General features: G+C 40.8%; 1 protein-coding gene across 1 annotated transcript in view; it reads right to left on the bottom strand.

Annotated features, from left to right (window-relative positions):
- The window catches only part of LOC136879341 (potassium voltage-gated channel subfamily KQT member 1), a 916,827-nt gene extending 899,998 nt beyond the window's left edge, over positions 1-16,829 (bottom strand). The window contains exon 1 of the mRNA XM_067153158.2: positions 16,648-16,829. Within this exon, the coding sequence (XP_067009259.2) occupies positions 16,648-16,781 (134 nt within the window). The 5' untranslated portion in view covers positions 16,782-16,829. The remainder of the gene's footprint in view (positions 1-16,647) is intronic.
- Positions 16,830-17,358: the final 529 nt, after the last annotated feature.

Consider the following 17,358-nt stretch of genomic DNA (forward strand, 5'->3'; position numbering starts at 1 on the left):
AATGCAATGCACTACGACTTATATTCGCTTCCCGGTTCGACAGGATGGGTTATACAGATAATGGAAAATCACTGAAAAACTATTAAGTTATCGGTATTGTATCGTAGGTTCAACGAATGCGTTGACAAGTCGTTGATAGCTCGCGCGCTGGCTCGCAATCTACTCGGTCGCCCTTAACCTGACATTTCCATAATTCAGAATGGATATTGGGCGAAAAAATAAAAAACCGACGAAATCTCCGAAATTATAGATGAAAATAACGTTATCTAAATTACATTTTATTCTGCATTAGTTACCTCAAGGGAACAAACAATTATTTATTTCGATAAAGATTTAATAATTAATTTAAAAGTTTTTTTTATTTTAAATTTGACAGTTTTTACTGGAAACTGTAACATAAAACAGTTACAGTGGGTTATGAGTCTTTGTAGTACGTTTTATGCTGAACAATTCTTATCGCCGGGCTGAGTGGCTCAGACGGTTAAGGCGCTGGCCTTCTAACCCCAACTTGGCAGGTTCGATCCTGGCTCAGTCCGGTGGTATTTGAAGGTGCTCAAATACGTCAGCCCCGTGTCGGTAGATTTACTGGCACGTAAAAGAACTCCTGCGGGACTAAATTTCGGCACCTCGGCTTCTCCGAAGACCTTAAAAAGTAGTTAGTGGGACGTAAAACAAATAACATTATTATTATTATTATTATTATTATTATTATTATTATTATTATTATTACAATTCTTATCCACAAAGTACAGATGCAGGGTTTAGCCAGCGTAAGCTAAAAAGTCTCACGGACGACCGTTTTTATTTGACTTGCTCCATTTAAAAACACTTATAGTAGGCTATGTGTTACAGATATATGTATATGCTGTCCTCGATTTGTTTGTAGAACGTTTTATGCTGAACAATAAATTCATCCCCTCATAACATAGATGTATCTTTAACGGTTTAGCCAGCGTAAGGTAAAATATGGTGAACGGACGAAAGGTTTTTCTTCAACTTGCTTCACTGAAATCGTTACTGCTCGGCTTCCTTTGGTTACAGATGAATGTTTCTATACAAAAACCTTTCTCGAGAAACTCTTAATAGAATGGTGAAAACCGCATCGAAATCCAACAGTGGTTCTTGATATTACTCCTCTCAGACAGACAGACAGACAGACAGATAGACAGACAGACAGACAGACAGACAGACAGACAGACAGACAGACAGACAGACAGACAGACAGACAGACATTTACTTATATATTTATAAATTTACTTATATATTTATTTACTTATTTATTTATTTACCCCATGGCACTACAGCCTTTGAAGGACCTTGGCCTACCAAGCGACCGCTGCTCAGCCTGAAGGGCTGCAGATTACGAGGTGTCGTGTGGTCAGCACGACGAATCCTCTCGGCCGTTATTCTTGGCTTCCTAGACCGGGGCCGCTACCTCACCGTCAGATAGCTCCTCGAACCAACCCTCAGGTCCAGGTAAAAATCCCTGACCTGGCCGGGAATCGAACCCGGGGCCTCCGGGTAAGAGGCAGGCACGCTACCCCTACACCACGGGGCCGGCTATGTATTTACTTACTTATGTATTTATTTATTACGTGAAAGGGAAGGAAACCGGCCGTAAAACATACCATATAAATTCAAGACACTTCTTCCCCCACTCCGTATCAAGAAATTGGACTAGGGTATAAACAAACAAAATTTATTGACGCGACAATTGTTCACTGTTAAGCCATTTATATCTCAATGAAGTTATCATCGGCCGCTTGAGTTGACTACCTACCTAACGTGTCTTTCGTTTAACTCAGAGTCAGACATGCGCCAGGCAATGTTGTCACGAAACTTTCACCTGTCCTCACCCGAACATTATTTTATTGATGTCAATGACCATTTACTGTAGTTTACTCTAGTTTACTCTAGTTTACTCTAGTTTGATTATTGTTTCTTCCGTCATTTTCTGTTATTGAAAAAGTTTAAAACTGAACTACACAGTTTTTCTTCCACTTTGCGTGAGTAGGTTGAAACACTCAATGATACAGGTGTTTATCTCTGTGCTCTAATGAAACATGCACACGTTTGAAATTAAAGATCACGCAACTTTCTTTAATGCGCTGTAACTGTGTTTTCATTACTGTGCGTTTAAGATAGAAGTACAGTTGAACAACGTGACGCTTGTGCTTGCTTATCGTAGCTAACAGATGTGAAAAGCAGAAGGAAAATACAGTTCTTAAGTGGTACTGACTGTATGAGTTGAAAATATGAAAATGTTGAAAATAATTCAAAGTGGATTGTTAGTTTCCTAGTTTCAGGATTAGAAACGTAGTGATTATAATTTCTAGGTATTTACTGGTGATGAGAACTTTGTTTCATAATCTGAATTACTGACAAAGCAACATAAACACCCAGAAGAAATAGTCGTATGTCAACATAACTTCAAACACGTACACGCATTCCGTGGATATTTAAATGATTACGGCTGCAATTCTGTGTGATTTGTAGAACGACTACCAGAGTGCATGAGTGTTGTTAACAGGCCTGGTAGGGTCATTAGATGATTGAACAGCGTCAGAGGTGAAGGACTTGGAGATACCGCGTATTCGTATGAGACAGCACCTGTCAGAGTTTGAAAGAGGCCTCATTTTGGGTCGTCCCCATTCGGTGAGCTGGTCGAATCGTGCAATATCCAGATTCTTGGGGCATTCGGACGTGACAATGGCCCAATGTTGGACTGCATGGGAACGTGAGATCAGGCATACTCGTCGTCAAGGTTCCGGTTGACCAAGTCTGACCACTACATGGGAGCATCGGCGTATTATGCACGAAGCGCATCGTAACGTCTTCACATCTCGCTTGCCATCTGAGAACAAGTAATGGACTCCCTGTAACATTCTGTGTAATCCCGCACCATTGTTCGGATATTAGCAGCAGTCAGTCTAGGAAATTACCGTGCTATGCGTAGGCTAGCATTAACACCACAACACAGACGACTGCGTTTGAAGTGGTGCCGTGACCAAGAACCAGGGACTGCTGATGAATAGCGTCGCACTGTGTTCAGCGATTAATCGCAGTTCTGCACTACATCATCTGCGAGTATGGCGCCGAGCTGGGGAGATGTCCCTTTCTACTAATGTTTTCGGGAGGCACAGCGGTGTTACTCCTGGCGTAATGGTGTGGGGAGCCATCGGGTATGACTTCAGGTCACTGCTGGTCACGGACATCCCGCGTCCTCATATGTTACCTCCCATGCGACAGTATTATGGTGCCAGTTTTCAACATGGCAATGCTCGTCCACAAACGGCACGTGTCCCTATGAGCTGTTTGCGTGATGCTGAGGTACTCCCTTGGTCAGCAAGATCCCGATATTTGTCCCTAATAGAAAATGAGTGGGACCAGCTAGGACGTCAACTCTGTCCCAAAGTTAGGACCAGTTACAACAGTTGAGGGCCAGCTTGCCTCAGGTGAGGACACAACGGTTTTATAGCACCCTTGTCAACCGAATCAGCGCATGCATCCAAGCCACTGGGGTGCAACGTCATAGTGATAATTGGGCTCGTACTGACAAGTTTTTTGTAAATTTAACTCGATTTTGTAATCACTGAAATAAGATCACACGTGAAGATCCATTTCGTTTCTTCCTCACCTCTTGGGTGCTTCAATATTTTGCCAGGCAGTATATTTTGTATTAGGACTCACCGACAGTAAATTCATAAGTGCTGAAATCCTTTTTATTTCCTAGCTCTTTGTATTTACTAAGCAGAGATCAACATCATTACGCTGGAGAACATGACCAATTCTAGTCCATATTACTGTTCAAAACAATTAACGGAACATGTTTTTGAACGATTTGTACGTTACAATACTTTTGACACAATTAACACCAGTAGCCTTGTTGCATAGACCGAGAACTTGTGTATTCAAAGAAAGAAACATCTGAGTCACACTGTCTTTATAGTCTTAGTCCGGTAGAGTAGTACCAGGAGAACCCACAAAACAAAGTGAATACCAACAACTTGCTTTACGTCGTTCCGACACAGATAGTTCTTATGGCGACGATGAATAGGAAAGGCCTAGGAATGGGAAGTAAACGGCCGTGGCCTTAATTAAGGTACAACCCAAGCATTTGCCTGGTGTGAAAAAGGAAAACCATCTGTAGGTCTGCCGACAATGGGGTTCGAACCCACCGTCTCCCGGATGCAAGCTCACAGGTGTGCGGCCCTAACCACACGGCCAGCTTGCCCGTTAAAGTGAATACCCCTGTGTTGGTGTGTCGTAGCGAAATAAACAGACTGGAGCTGTCGTTTGCGGAATTCGTATAGCCTACCTTCGAACACATACAGAGAGACATCTTAACGACGTAAGTCGCAAGAGCAGTCACTTCCATCCAGGAAGGGTGGGCTTTCCTCCATGTGTCTCCGAGGACTTCATTGTCTCCCCACCTTTCATTATACTGGTTATGGAATCGGTACAACCATACAGGTCAGTTCACCAGGTGGTTTGGACAAGATCGTCGACCCATTCCAATCCAAAATGACCAACAACTGATCATTGCTGTGTAGCAACAAGACCTCAGAAGGACAACAGGAATTATGGTATCCGATCAGACTATAAGAAACAATTTACGTGAAAGGAACTTATGACCAAACGACCTCTTCCAGTGCCTTGTTTTACTCGGCAACATCAAGCATCTAATCTTCCGCTCGCCCGTAATCGCATCCACTGGCAACTTGGCCATTGTGTTGTCCACAGATGAATCGCGATTTCCCCAGACTCAAAGTGATGGCCGTGTTCGTGCATGGAGAGACCTTGGTGAGCGTTATTTGCCAAATTTTGTACAAGTGGACAGATTCGGACAAGGTTTCATGATGGTGTAGGGTGGCATTAGTGTCGACAGCCGAACACATATTGTCGTTGTCCGTGCCCCCTTTATCGCCAGGTAGTATTTCATCCCGATCTTGTTAGACCATGTGCTGGTTACTGCATATGGTGTTGGCACTGAATTCCTTCTCATGCACGACAATGCCATGTTAGATATAGCGGCCAACATGTCGTCTTGGGAAGGCTAAACATTCAAGTGATGGAATGGCCAGCGATGGGTCCCGAGCTGAATTCCATTGAGCACGTGTTGAGACGTACTTGAGAGATGTGTTCGTTTTCGTCCTGTTGCACCACCGACTTCACAAGGAACTTTCACAGAGTGTCATTGGAAAATGGCAATGGGTAGCGCACAGTGACCTCCATAGACTTGTACCGAGTATGCTACGTAGATGTTAGCCTGTGGTAAATACTTACGGAGGGCATACACGACTTTCTTCTTTTCTTCTTTTCCTACCGCTTTTCGCACACCTGTGGGTCGCGGGTGCGAACTGCGTCGCACATGTTGATTTGGCCCTGTTTACGGCCGGATGCCCTTCCTCACGCCAACCCTATATGGAGGGAAGAAATTACTATTGCGTGCTTCTGTGGTAGTCAGTAGTGTGGTATGCTGTCTGTATATGAAGAGGAGAGTGTTGGGAAGGACACAAATACCCAGTCCCCGAGCCAGAAGAATGAATCAGAAGCGATTAAAATCCCAGAACCGGCCGGGAATCGAACTCGGGAACCTCTGAACCGAAGGTCAGTACGGTGACCATTCAGCCAACGAGTCGGACAGGGCATACACGATACTAAAGCTCCCGAACTCGGAAGAAAACCAAGCTGAACGAATGGATGAGCGGCTATTCCAAATTTGTTTTTTACATTATTTGGAAATTTAAGTTTGTTTTGTACACATGAATGAGAAACAAATGATGTTTTGTTGTGTAATTGATCTGTAAAAATATAGGTATATCTGGTATTATTGCCAATTACCAGTTAATTGTTCTATGCAGTATGACATACAGTACGTTCAAAAACGTGCTCCGCTAATTCTTTTGGACAGTGTATAAACAAAATTGCTTTTCTGACTGTGTATTTTTTACTGGGTGTAGCAACGTTCAGTACTCAAAACTTCAACGGATAACAGACGAGACGAAAACAAATATGTTTTATTAAACTGACTGTAGCTTAGGATGTCGAGGCTGTGAGCTTGCATTCGGGAGGTGGTGGGTTCGTAATTCAATCGTCGGCAGCCCTGAAGATGGTTTTTTTGCAGTATCCTATTTCCACACCAGGCAAATGCCGGGGCTGTACCGTAATTAGGCCACGGCCGCGTCCTTCCCAATCCAAGCTCTTTCCTATCATGAAGTAAGAATAAGACGCACCACCAAACCTTCAGACGAAATACGGGAACATCAGGCGAGTAGAAAAGTTGGAATACCTGGGTGAAAACATCATGAAAAATTTACTGGGCAAATGAGCACATAGGGAACGAATACACTTGAAATACCCTACCAAACGTCACGCATGATCTACAACAAAAGAATTAAAATGCCTTTCCCAAAGTACTGAGACACGTCTCTATGAAACCGTTTTGAAGCCAGTAGTTATGTATGCATCCGAAATCCTATTCCTAATTGCCAATAAAGGACTCCTCGAAGAACGGGAGAAAAAGGAGCGCAGAATAATTAGGGGAATCATGGGATCCAACCACAAGAACGGCATCTACCAACAAAAAAAAAAGATCCAATAAGGAAGTCTATAAAAAATAGAAAAAATACAGACACGATCCTCAAAGGGCGGGCAAGATTTTGCAGTTACCTCAAGGGAATGGACCGAAACTGTTTGACCAAACAGATCTTTCTCCAATTTGATTCAAAACCTAAAACCACGATGCCTTGGTTTAGAAAAACCAAAGAAGACCTTCTAGTGCTAGAGACCAAACCGGAAGACGCCTGTGGCAGAGGCGTCTGTTGAGTAAAAGATAGTGACGAATGGGCTAAACCAAGACGAGCAACCGAAATGAAGACACGGTGTCCCTTGTGCAGAAGAACGCAAGCAGGCCCACTCACAAAGAGTGAGGGAATTCTGGGCTCAAAAGAAAGCAAAGTTCACTGCCAAATGTAACAAGACTTAACGTGGTCCTCGATGGCCCCAGCGAATAAACAAAGTAATAATAATAATAATAATAATAATAATAATAATAATAATAATAATAATAATAATAATAATAATAATAATACCAATTAGTATACCTCATATCAATATACTCAGAAGGTATGCCTGAACAACCTCCAAAAGTTTGTCGGTGGATTTCGGGTTCACCCTGTATACAGATCCATGGCCTGTGTATCTCTCATTCCCTGCCTATCGTAATAGGCGACTAAAAGGTGTCCCAGGAGCTCTGAACTTTAGATCGTGGGCTAGCGACCACGGGGCCCTGGGCTGAGCCTTGACATTGCTTCCATTTACTATCAATCGATCATATCTGACCTCCCTTGGTCAACTCTTGTTCTTTTCTGACCCCGATGGTAACAGGTATTGAGGCCTAGAGAGTCTTTCATTTTCACGCCCTTCGTAGCCCTTGTCTTTCTTTGATCGACACCTTCATTTTGCGAAGTATCGGATCCCATCCATTCTTTCTCTCTAAATAGTATTATATAGAGTATGGTAGCCTAGTTCTACTTCCTCTTAAAACAATAATCACCACCGTCACTGTACATCTCTCAAGGTATCATTCAAAAACCACTGATCTGCATTAAGGCGCAGGTGGCAGATTTCCTAATTGTTCTTTTACCTACTCTTTTCTTAAATGACTGCAAATAATTCCTTTCCTATAAATGAATAGTTGCCCCAATTTGTCCTCTTGAATTCCAACTTTATCTTCGTATTGTGATCTTTCCTACTTTTAAAAACACCACTCAAACTTATTCGTCTACTAATGTCATTCAACGCCAACTCACCACTGACAGCTCGGAACACACCACTTAGTCGAGCAGCTCGTCTCGTTTCTTCCAAGTATTCCTAGCCCAAACTTTGCAAAATTTTTGTAACGCGACTCTTTTGTTGGAAATCACCCACAACAAATCGAGCTGCTTTCCTTTGGAAGGTACTGTTGCTAGGTAACATCGCGACAAACATTTTGTTACATGACACTATTTCGTTAAATACATTTTTCGGACGACTCCCACCTCTAAGATATATTAATGTAAAAACGATTTAGAATGTAATACAGTACATTTCTATGAAGGCATTAAATGAAATAAAGGGGGAAGTGTGAACTTAGAACTTGCCGCTTGTTGAGTTGTTTGCATTTAGCAAATGAATTGAATATCTCCATCCTTCTTTAATGTTTAATACACCTTTGATGACAAGAAAGAGGCATAAACGACTATCGTCTCGATGTTAGCTGTACATAACTTAACTCGTACCATTTTTTTATATTGCAACAGCTATAGTTCAAGTAGGACGGTTCTCTTGTAAGCTGTAGCACAGTAGCAGAGCGAGGACATTCCGTTTTATAATGTACGTAATGCTAGACCGAGTCAGCCACAGTAAAAATTAATGGAATAGGGGTGTCGTAATGGAATCTCCATGTGATGTCACGAAAGACTGGGCGCCTTGAAGCGGGAAACTGGCTGGTTATTACGTCACAAAGAAGGGGGTTCCCCTCTCTCGTCCTTGCATATCGATTCTTGTTCTACTCGTCCGCCATTACCAAGAACCTCCTTCAATATAAGACTTGACGCAGACGACGTAATTTGCCCAAATTAATTACTTGGGAGGCTGAGCATAAAGCTCGTGTGTTCGATCCCCACCAGTGACAAAGTGTGCGCAATAATTTAGAAAATTAATTATTAGTTACTGCTCCATGTACTTTCTATCCATACCATGCTTCCAAAGTTCATATGAGTTCTTTCGCAATGAAGAAGTAGCGTCATCACCACGGAAAGATCGATGTCGCTCATGAATGCTGCATGCATGTGCCACAGATCACGCTACAGTCTGCGGTTTCTGTTTCATTAGTGCTTTTTATGCTTTGCTATTGAGTGGATTTGAGGAAGTCATAGACGATTTCGTTTCTCTCTTTCCTGCATTGCTTTTTTATTTGATTTACGTCGCAACGTCAGATAGGTCTTAAAGCGACAATGGAATAGCAAAGGCCTAGGAGTGGGAAGGAAGCGGCCAAGGCCTTTTGTCTGGTGTGAAAATGAGAAGCCGCGGAAAACTATCTTCAAGTTCAATCAATCAATCAATCAATCAATCAATCAATCAATCAATCAATCAATCAATCAATCAATCAATCAATCAATCAATCAATCAATCAATCAATCAATCAATCAATCAATCAATCGATCAATCAATCGATCAATCAATCAATCAATCAATCAATCAATACTGATCTGTATTTAGGGTAGTCGCCCAGGTGGCAGATTCCCTATCTGTTGTTTTCCTAGTCTTTTATTAAATGATTTCAAAGAAATTGGAAATTTATTGAACATCTCCCTTGGTAAGTTATTTCAATCCCTAACGCCCCTTCCTATAAATGAATATTTGCCAAAATTGGTCCTCTTGAAATCCAACTTTATCTTCATATTGTGATCCTTCCTACTTTTAAAGACGCCACTCAAACTTATGTCATTCCACGCCATCTCTCCGCTGACAGCTCGGAACATACCACTTAGTCGAGCAGTTCGTCTCCTTTCTCCCAATTCTTCCCAGCCCAAACTTTGCAACATTTTTGTAACGCTACTCATTTGTATGAAATCACCCAGAACAAATCGAACTGCTTTTCTTTGGATTTTTTCCAGTTCTTGAATCAAGTAATCCTCGGTGAGGGTCCCATACACTGGCGTCTTACTAGAGACGTATATGCCCTCTCCTTTACATCCTTACTACAACCCCTAAACACCCACATAACCATGTGCAGAGATGCCGACAGTGGGGCTCGAACCCACTATCTCCCGGATGTGTCTGCATTGTAAAGCTCCTAGACTTTTAGTGAGACGTACGCGATGAAGGAAACTTATCGAAACACAGAATAGATTTAAGTATGATGATTGTTACTAAAGGGGTTAAAGATCGAGGTCATCGGCCCCCACTATGGTTTTCCTACTTTTTCATCATCTGGTTGCATATTGTTCGCAGAGTGAGGTAATTCTACTAACGAGGGGAACACCCCAAGTGTAAAAACCCGATTTGCCAGAAACTTCGCTCAGGGAAGGAGGAGCCGAAATAAGCGAATGCATATTTCGGCTTATCCGTAGACACTCGACCTTTTCGGACAAAATGACGATGGAAGTTCCCGATGTGCTTTACGTGTCTATTAGCGAGTAGCAATTTGAACCGACGCTGTGGTGCAGTAGCTTTCACTGCGTCCTCGCTTTCTTGTGCCCCGTGTTCAAATCCCGATGAATTACGTTTTGTTGGTTTCATTTATTTATTGTACATTGACGATTACTGCACGAATAGTTTTATTCAATGTATTTTAAAATATCTCTGCCCTGTTTCGTCTATTAATGTTCTGCTTGGTAAATTAATTTTAAAGCATCAAATAGCAGTTTCCCGCTGTCTCCGCCCGCTATGTATGGTGTTGTTCGTTACTATCCTCACGGATGTATTTGCAAAGTTTCGAGTTAATGAAATAAAGCACACGATCTGCTGTGGTAATAGAATGTAATATTATGTCAACAAAACACTTGAAAATACATCACACAAAGAAATTGAATTAAACGTTCCTTGGAACAACACTACGCGCCGTAAGAAAGTCCTTCGAAGACCTTCGTTATGGAGACAAATGTGCTCATAACTTTTCTCAAAATCTACCAATTTAAGTAGTTAATACCTCAAAAGAAAGCGCTTGATCCACTGAGTGTTTTTAGACCAGAACGAACTGCGTACCTCAATCAGAACGAAGGAAATGATTGCTTCAATGAGAAAAGACGTTGAAGAAGTGAGACGTCAAATTGAATGTGCACTCATAACTTTCCTCAGAATCAACCAATTTGAATAGTTAAGAGCTGAAATGAAAGAGCTTGATCCACTGGGTATTCTTAGGACAAAACTAACTCCGTAACTCAATTATAACCAAGGATATGATTGCTTTAAAAGAGACAGAAAATTGAAAAATCAAATATTTGAGGAGGTGGAAGTTTAGTGATTTATAGTACCTGATGACAAATCTCTGCACGAATACCTTTCAGTTAAAAAAATGAAGGAAATCGACCGGATAGAATGGCCGGACTGACTGACTTTAGTTTTCATCATTTGTTTTAATATATAGATTGTTCTGCACTGACTGCACAGCAAAAGGATATCACGACTAGAGACGACGCTATAAAAATATACTCAATGATTCATAATCGATTGCAAATGCCAGGTTTTGGAAAAAAATGGTTCATTTTTGCGCGGTTTGTTGAAAAAGTATTGCCAACGCGTGAAATCTTCAGTAATACTAACGACATTTTTCTTACAATTTGTTGTACGTCGCACCGACACAGATAGGTCTTATGGCGATGATGCAATAGGAAAGGCCTAGAGATGGAAAGTAAGCGGCTGTGGCCTTAATTAAAGTACATTTGCCTGGTGTGAAAATGGGAAACCACGGATAACTATCTTTAGGGCTGCCGACAGTGAGGTTCGAACCCACTATCTCCCGGATGCAAGCTCACAGATGCGCGCCCCTAACCGCCATGACCAACCTCTTCACCGACTAATCTGAATGACATTGACCACGTGCAGTCATTCTTTTGTGCTATTGTTAGAGCCAGAGTATCTGATTGTCGAAACTTGAGCAGTAATCAGATACTGGATAAGTTAAACATTCGCCCATTATCTAGTCGCAGGAAAGTAGCCGACCTTAGATTCCTATATAACGCTGTTAACGGTTTATTTCGTTCTCTTGAACTTGCATCCTTCTTATCCCTACATGTTCCAACTCGCAAAACCAGGATTAATCCACCCCTCCATATTCCGTATTCCCGCCTCTCTCTCGTTCAAAGAACTTTATTTATCCGCATACCAACCCTCCTTAACTCTTTATCTTCTGACAGGAAATTGGACGTTTTTTTCGTCGTATGCCTCCTTTAATAGATTATTCCTTAACCTAGTTAATTTTCTTCATATTCCTTTTTTCTCTTCGCATTGCTGTCCCCTCTTTTGTACATAATGGTTTTTTTGGGATACGATACCGTTATTTATGTGTTATATATGTATTTATCTTAGTGTGTCTAGCTATAAGTTTTTCTCTTCGTTTTACGTTCAATCTTTAATTTTCTTCGTTGTTTCTTTTGCCTTCAGAGTTTGTTGTTAATTGGTGTCTCTACAGTAACTGCGTTAGATTTTAATTTTTTTCTCTATTTTTAACATTGGATATTTCTCTTCATTGTTTTTCCACTTATTTTTTAAGTTTGTTATATTTTTTCTCATTGCGGAACTCTGTAATTCGGCTTCTCGCTGTTTTGGTCTCCCAAATAAATAAATAAATAAATAAATAAATAAATAAATAAATAAATAAATAAATAAATAAATAAATAAATAAATAAATAAATAAATAAATCTGGAAATAGAACCCGGGCCTGCGGGTGTGGCAGCTAATCATGCTAAACATTACCCTACAGAGGCGGACGTAAAATACAACAAATATAATAAATACATAACATTTATTGTGAATCCCAGATGTAATTTTACAATCAACATAACGCTCTTGTTTCCACTAACTTAATAAGAAACATTCGTGTAGTGTATTCGTCAATGGACATGAGTAGATAAATGAAACAAAGAGAAAGAAACAGTTCGACTTACCTGCATAATCTTGTGAACTTAATTCCTAACCGAATTCAGGCGGTTATCGAGTCCAGAGGCGGACTTACACGGTACAGTATTACATTATGCTTGTATTGATTTCTCTAGGGGTGACTTATTTCTTGTCTGGTGAGCTTGGTTAACTTCTTTCAGGAGAAAAAGGGTCCAAAATGCTCGGTGAATGATACCATAACAAAATAAAAATCAGAAGTTAGAAACAAAATACGTTTAGTCGCCTTCAAAGTACTCTGCATTGGCGACAATACACTTTTGGCAACTTTTGCTGGAAACTACTAGCTGCGAAGGCTTCTTTTTCGAAGCGATCGTAGCACTGATGTCACACGTCTTTGGATATGCGCTTTGTCAGCACTATGTGTCCCTTTCAGGTTTACTCTGAGGCTGGGAAACGAAAAGAAGTGCGCAGGCGCCCCATCAGGAAGATACTGTGTATGTTCATTACTTGACGCATCATCAAGAGTTTTCTGTCCAACCTGAAAGCATTTGAACCAGTCGTAAACAGATTTTCTTCTTACGTCTTCTGTTCCGTAGACTTGCACCAACATTGCATGAGACTCGGTTGCCGTTTTCCTAACTTGTAACAAAGCTTTATGTTCTTTCATCTTAATTTCTTGCGTTCAAATTTTATTTCCTTGACTTTTTTCAAGCATCCTAAGAAAAGGTCAAGGCACGCTTCCTAAAGACAACCCTCGACTTTTCTAGATATACAAGATCAAGATTAGTATACGAACTCGCCGCAGAAACTTTCCTAATTGGAACTCTAAACTGCATTTACCCTCTACGGATAGTTGGAAGAGGCTTCTGTAGGAAAGGGAAGCGAGTAAAATCGAGATCTGGACAGAATGCTACTCTACAGAGGCCATGGTGGGCAAGTCATGGGCACACACAAGACACCACAGGACTTGCAAGTCAACATCCTTCCACGACTCTGGCGACAAGTACGAGTGTGAACTCTGTGATAATCTCTGCGAAAGCTACCACGTTGTAAAGTGCAAAAAACAACCTCTATAATAGAGTTCTGTACGAACACGCAGTGATTCTCTCCCATCAACGCACAATTTGTGTGCTGTAGCATATCTGTGAATATTTTAGTGCAAAATATGTGAATCCTTTGACACTGCTTGCAAAATTATTAAAATATTTTAATTTAATATGACATATACTGACGAAAATAAGGGCCGTTCTTTCTTACAACGGTTGAGAGCCATTCTGTTTGATTATGAAGGCATGGTCGTGACTGCTAACATTTCAGCTAGCCTTCGCACAGAAAGAACAAGAGGAAGCAGAAGAATTTTACCCTCAATGAGTTGATATATTTACCTTCGCTCTCTCTGTCTATCTCTAGAGCCCTGCACGGATATACAAAATATTATCCGCATCCAAAGTTCATTAATCCGCGTATATTTTAACTATTTCACTGTACTACACCGAAGGTATTGAAAGGGATAATCTGTTAACATAATACAGTACAATAGGCCTTTTACCTAGCACCATACCCTCTACAGTTACAGGTTGTCCTCTTGCGACAACTACCGATATATTGAGCTGTTCTCTTTCGGAAACTTTGTTCCTCCTTCCTTCCACTAATTGCGGGCAGGAGCAAGTTGAGCTTATGTCAGATTTATGGCTTTATGGGCTCAAGGCTCCTTATATATCACCACTCTACCGTACCAAAGTCAAGGGTCGCCTAGCCACAAGCAAAAATAAGAGTATGCCTGAGTGAAAATCAATAAACTGCATTATTTAGAAATTATCAGAAAACATATTCGCTTGGCCGTACAGTTTGCATCCGCCAGGACACTAACTTCGCGGTTATCCGCATCCGTGAGGGACTCTATCTGTCTCCCCTTGCTCTTCAGTTGTGTGCTTGTGTTACGCTTCTACTTGGTTCTGCTCTGACCAATGACGGAGTGTGTAAGTCGGTACTAGGTAGTTCTGAGGACTGTTCAAATTTACTTGCCTGAAATGAATATTTCTGGTGCTACAGTAGTCATGCATGAACGCATGTGTACATATCTTCCAAATACCCTGTATACCACGTATCTCCCACTGGTATACTTTTCTTACATTGCACTTCAATCAATCACTACTGATCTGCATTTAGGGCAGTCGCCCAGGTGGCAGATTACCTATCTGTTGTTTTCCTAGCCTTTTCTTAAAAGATTGCAAAGAAATTGGAAATTTATTGAACATCTCTCTTGGTAAGTTATTCCAATCCCTAACTCCCCTTCCTATAAACAAACATTTGCCCCAATTCAAAAAGTGACTTGAATTTTTGTCTGAACAGTGTCTTGGAGAGGTGTGGTATTTCAACTGGTGAAAGCACTTCCACACTGGGAAGGAACACTCATCAATCTTACGATTAAAAGATTTGAATACTCTGAATATTTTCAATTCATTGAATTTTTCGACGAAATTTACACTATGGTAGATAACGTATATAAGGTCAATTATTTTCAATAATTAAAACCAAATGTAACATGTATGTTTTCTTGCACGTGTGTGCGTGTGTGCGTGTGGGTACATTTGACGGAGAGATAGAGAAACATTTTGACAATGAACATTACGCATGTCGATATGGGTAAAGTAGATAAATGTTATTTGCTTCTTCTATGAGCTTTTCAGTTGACTATATTTCCTCTGTTGAAGCAAATATACTGAAATCATAAATCAATGATGACCCACAAAGTTATCTATAGGGGTGATATGGGTTAAGATACTCATTTACAAATAAATAGTTATTAAACTGATGCAGGTAAACATTTGATAGTTCTACGAAGTTTCTTACCTTTACAATATTATTATAAACACTTTATTTCATAGTGCAGATTCTTTGCACACTGTTTAGCAATGTTGAGTCATTCTTTTTTGTTTGTCCGTCCACACATTTCTTCGTCAAATACGACTAGAGTGATATCAATATTTCGCTGACACGTTAGTATGTGATGACACACACGGAAGACAACATTACACACGGCATTGAGAGAATGCCTATGATGATCATGATGATGGTAAGTATGAAACTCCATTTAGTCTAAACATGCAGTAGTTTTGCATGAAAATCTCAATATCTCAGAAATACCTCTCTAAAAGTAGCTTTCTCCAAAAATTTGAAAACTTAGGTACGGTACGTAATTTCTTCACAGAGTTTGTTCAAAATGGGGACCCTGTTTCAAGATACCCAATTCACATCATTTAGGCACCAATTTAGAAATAGTGAAATCTTTATATCGCATTTTCTCAAAAAGTAGTTGTATCAGCTGTTGCATGTCATTTTGGGGGATAAAGACTTTGATCTCACCTTGTACATACAATAATTCAAAAGTAGACTGAATTGAGTCATTGTGAGTATTCTTCCAATCTTCGTCGGGCTTAGCACATTCCGGAGAAAATATCCGAATGACAGCTTCACTACCCAGTCTTATTAAGTAAAGTATATTTATTCTTACAAAGCAATACTTACTAACTGAATTGCATTCTACATAAGCAGACAAATCAGTTTAAAATATATAATTCCCTTGTGTACGTACCTGTTCAACATTTTCCACAATAAGCGAACTATTAAAATCCGAAAAGTTTTTTGAAATTTACTTCAAATTTCCGTGAATTTCAGCGATCATAAATTAAGTGCATATAATTTGTTATTCTGAAGTGATAATGAAGGGAAATCAAATAATCCCTCCAGGTTACTAACCTGCACTAAAGTCAAGTTGAAATACAGCATGTTGTCAATATAAAGAGTATAATACCAGAAACAATAAATCTGTTTTATTCGAATTTACAAGGAACATATTCTCTGGGTACGTTGATGACTGGTATCTGGATCAGATCAACAGAAGCCATTCACTGACGAGGAAGCAATTGCCAATACAAAGTCGTACAGTACAGCTACAATGAGCTACTGTACGTAGGGACCACAGTATGCACGTTTTAAATCGAGAATAGTTCCTCAAAAAAGAATAATGAATTACTCACACGATCATGTGGTAGAAGACGGATGGCGCCCCTCTCGGCCGCTCCAGGAAGTTGTACACGCGGCTCTGCAGACGTCGGTAGCGCGCGTCGCGCCTGCTGGCCCGGTAGTTGAGCGGCTTTCCCAGCAGACTCATCCGGGGCTGTTGCAGCCGGCCGCGCCTTTGCCGACGGTCGCTGGACGTCAGGCTGGAAGAAGACGACAGTACGTCATACACTTATACTAATGAAGATTGTTCACATCAAGTAATAGGAGGAAAAGATCTGCAAACACCAATCGATGGAGACTAAATGCTATGTTTCCAAGTACAATCTGGATCAAAAGTTGCTGACTTAATTTTCAGTGGTAATTCGAGAAACCAACATGTGGGGGGTGTGATTAACTCAGTTTGCTTAGCTGCTGGCTTACCCCCCCCCCCCCGAAGGTTAAAGTTCGAATCCTGGTCGATCCTCGGTCGAGATTTTCATCACGTGATGTCATGAAGGGCATTCGGTCTTAAAATCAAGGCCAAATCCAAAATTAGCCTGGGTGGCTCCAGTGATCCCAGGAACAACCGGGATAAACTGAAGAAAGTTTTCCGCGATCTCGTATCAAGAAACGAGACGGGACTAAAAATATGTCTCTCATATAAACTTGGACCGAACGCACGGTGTTTGCATTCTGCACAGCAGCCGCTGCCTCAGCTGAGCTTATGTCGCATGCGGTCGCCCTTC

The sequence above is a fragment of the Anabrus simplex genome, chromosome 8 (assembly GCF_040414725.1).
Source record: "Anabrus simplex isolate iqAnaSimp1 chromosome 8, ASM4041472v1, whole genome shotgun sequence".
NCBI lineage: Eukaryota > Metazoa > Arthropoda > Insecta > Orthoptera > Tettigoniidae > Anabrus > Anabrus simplex.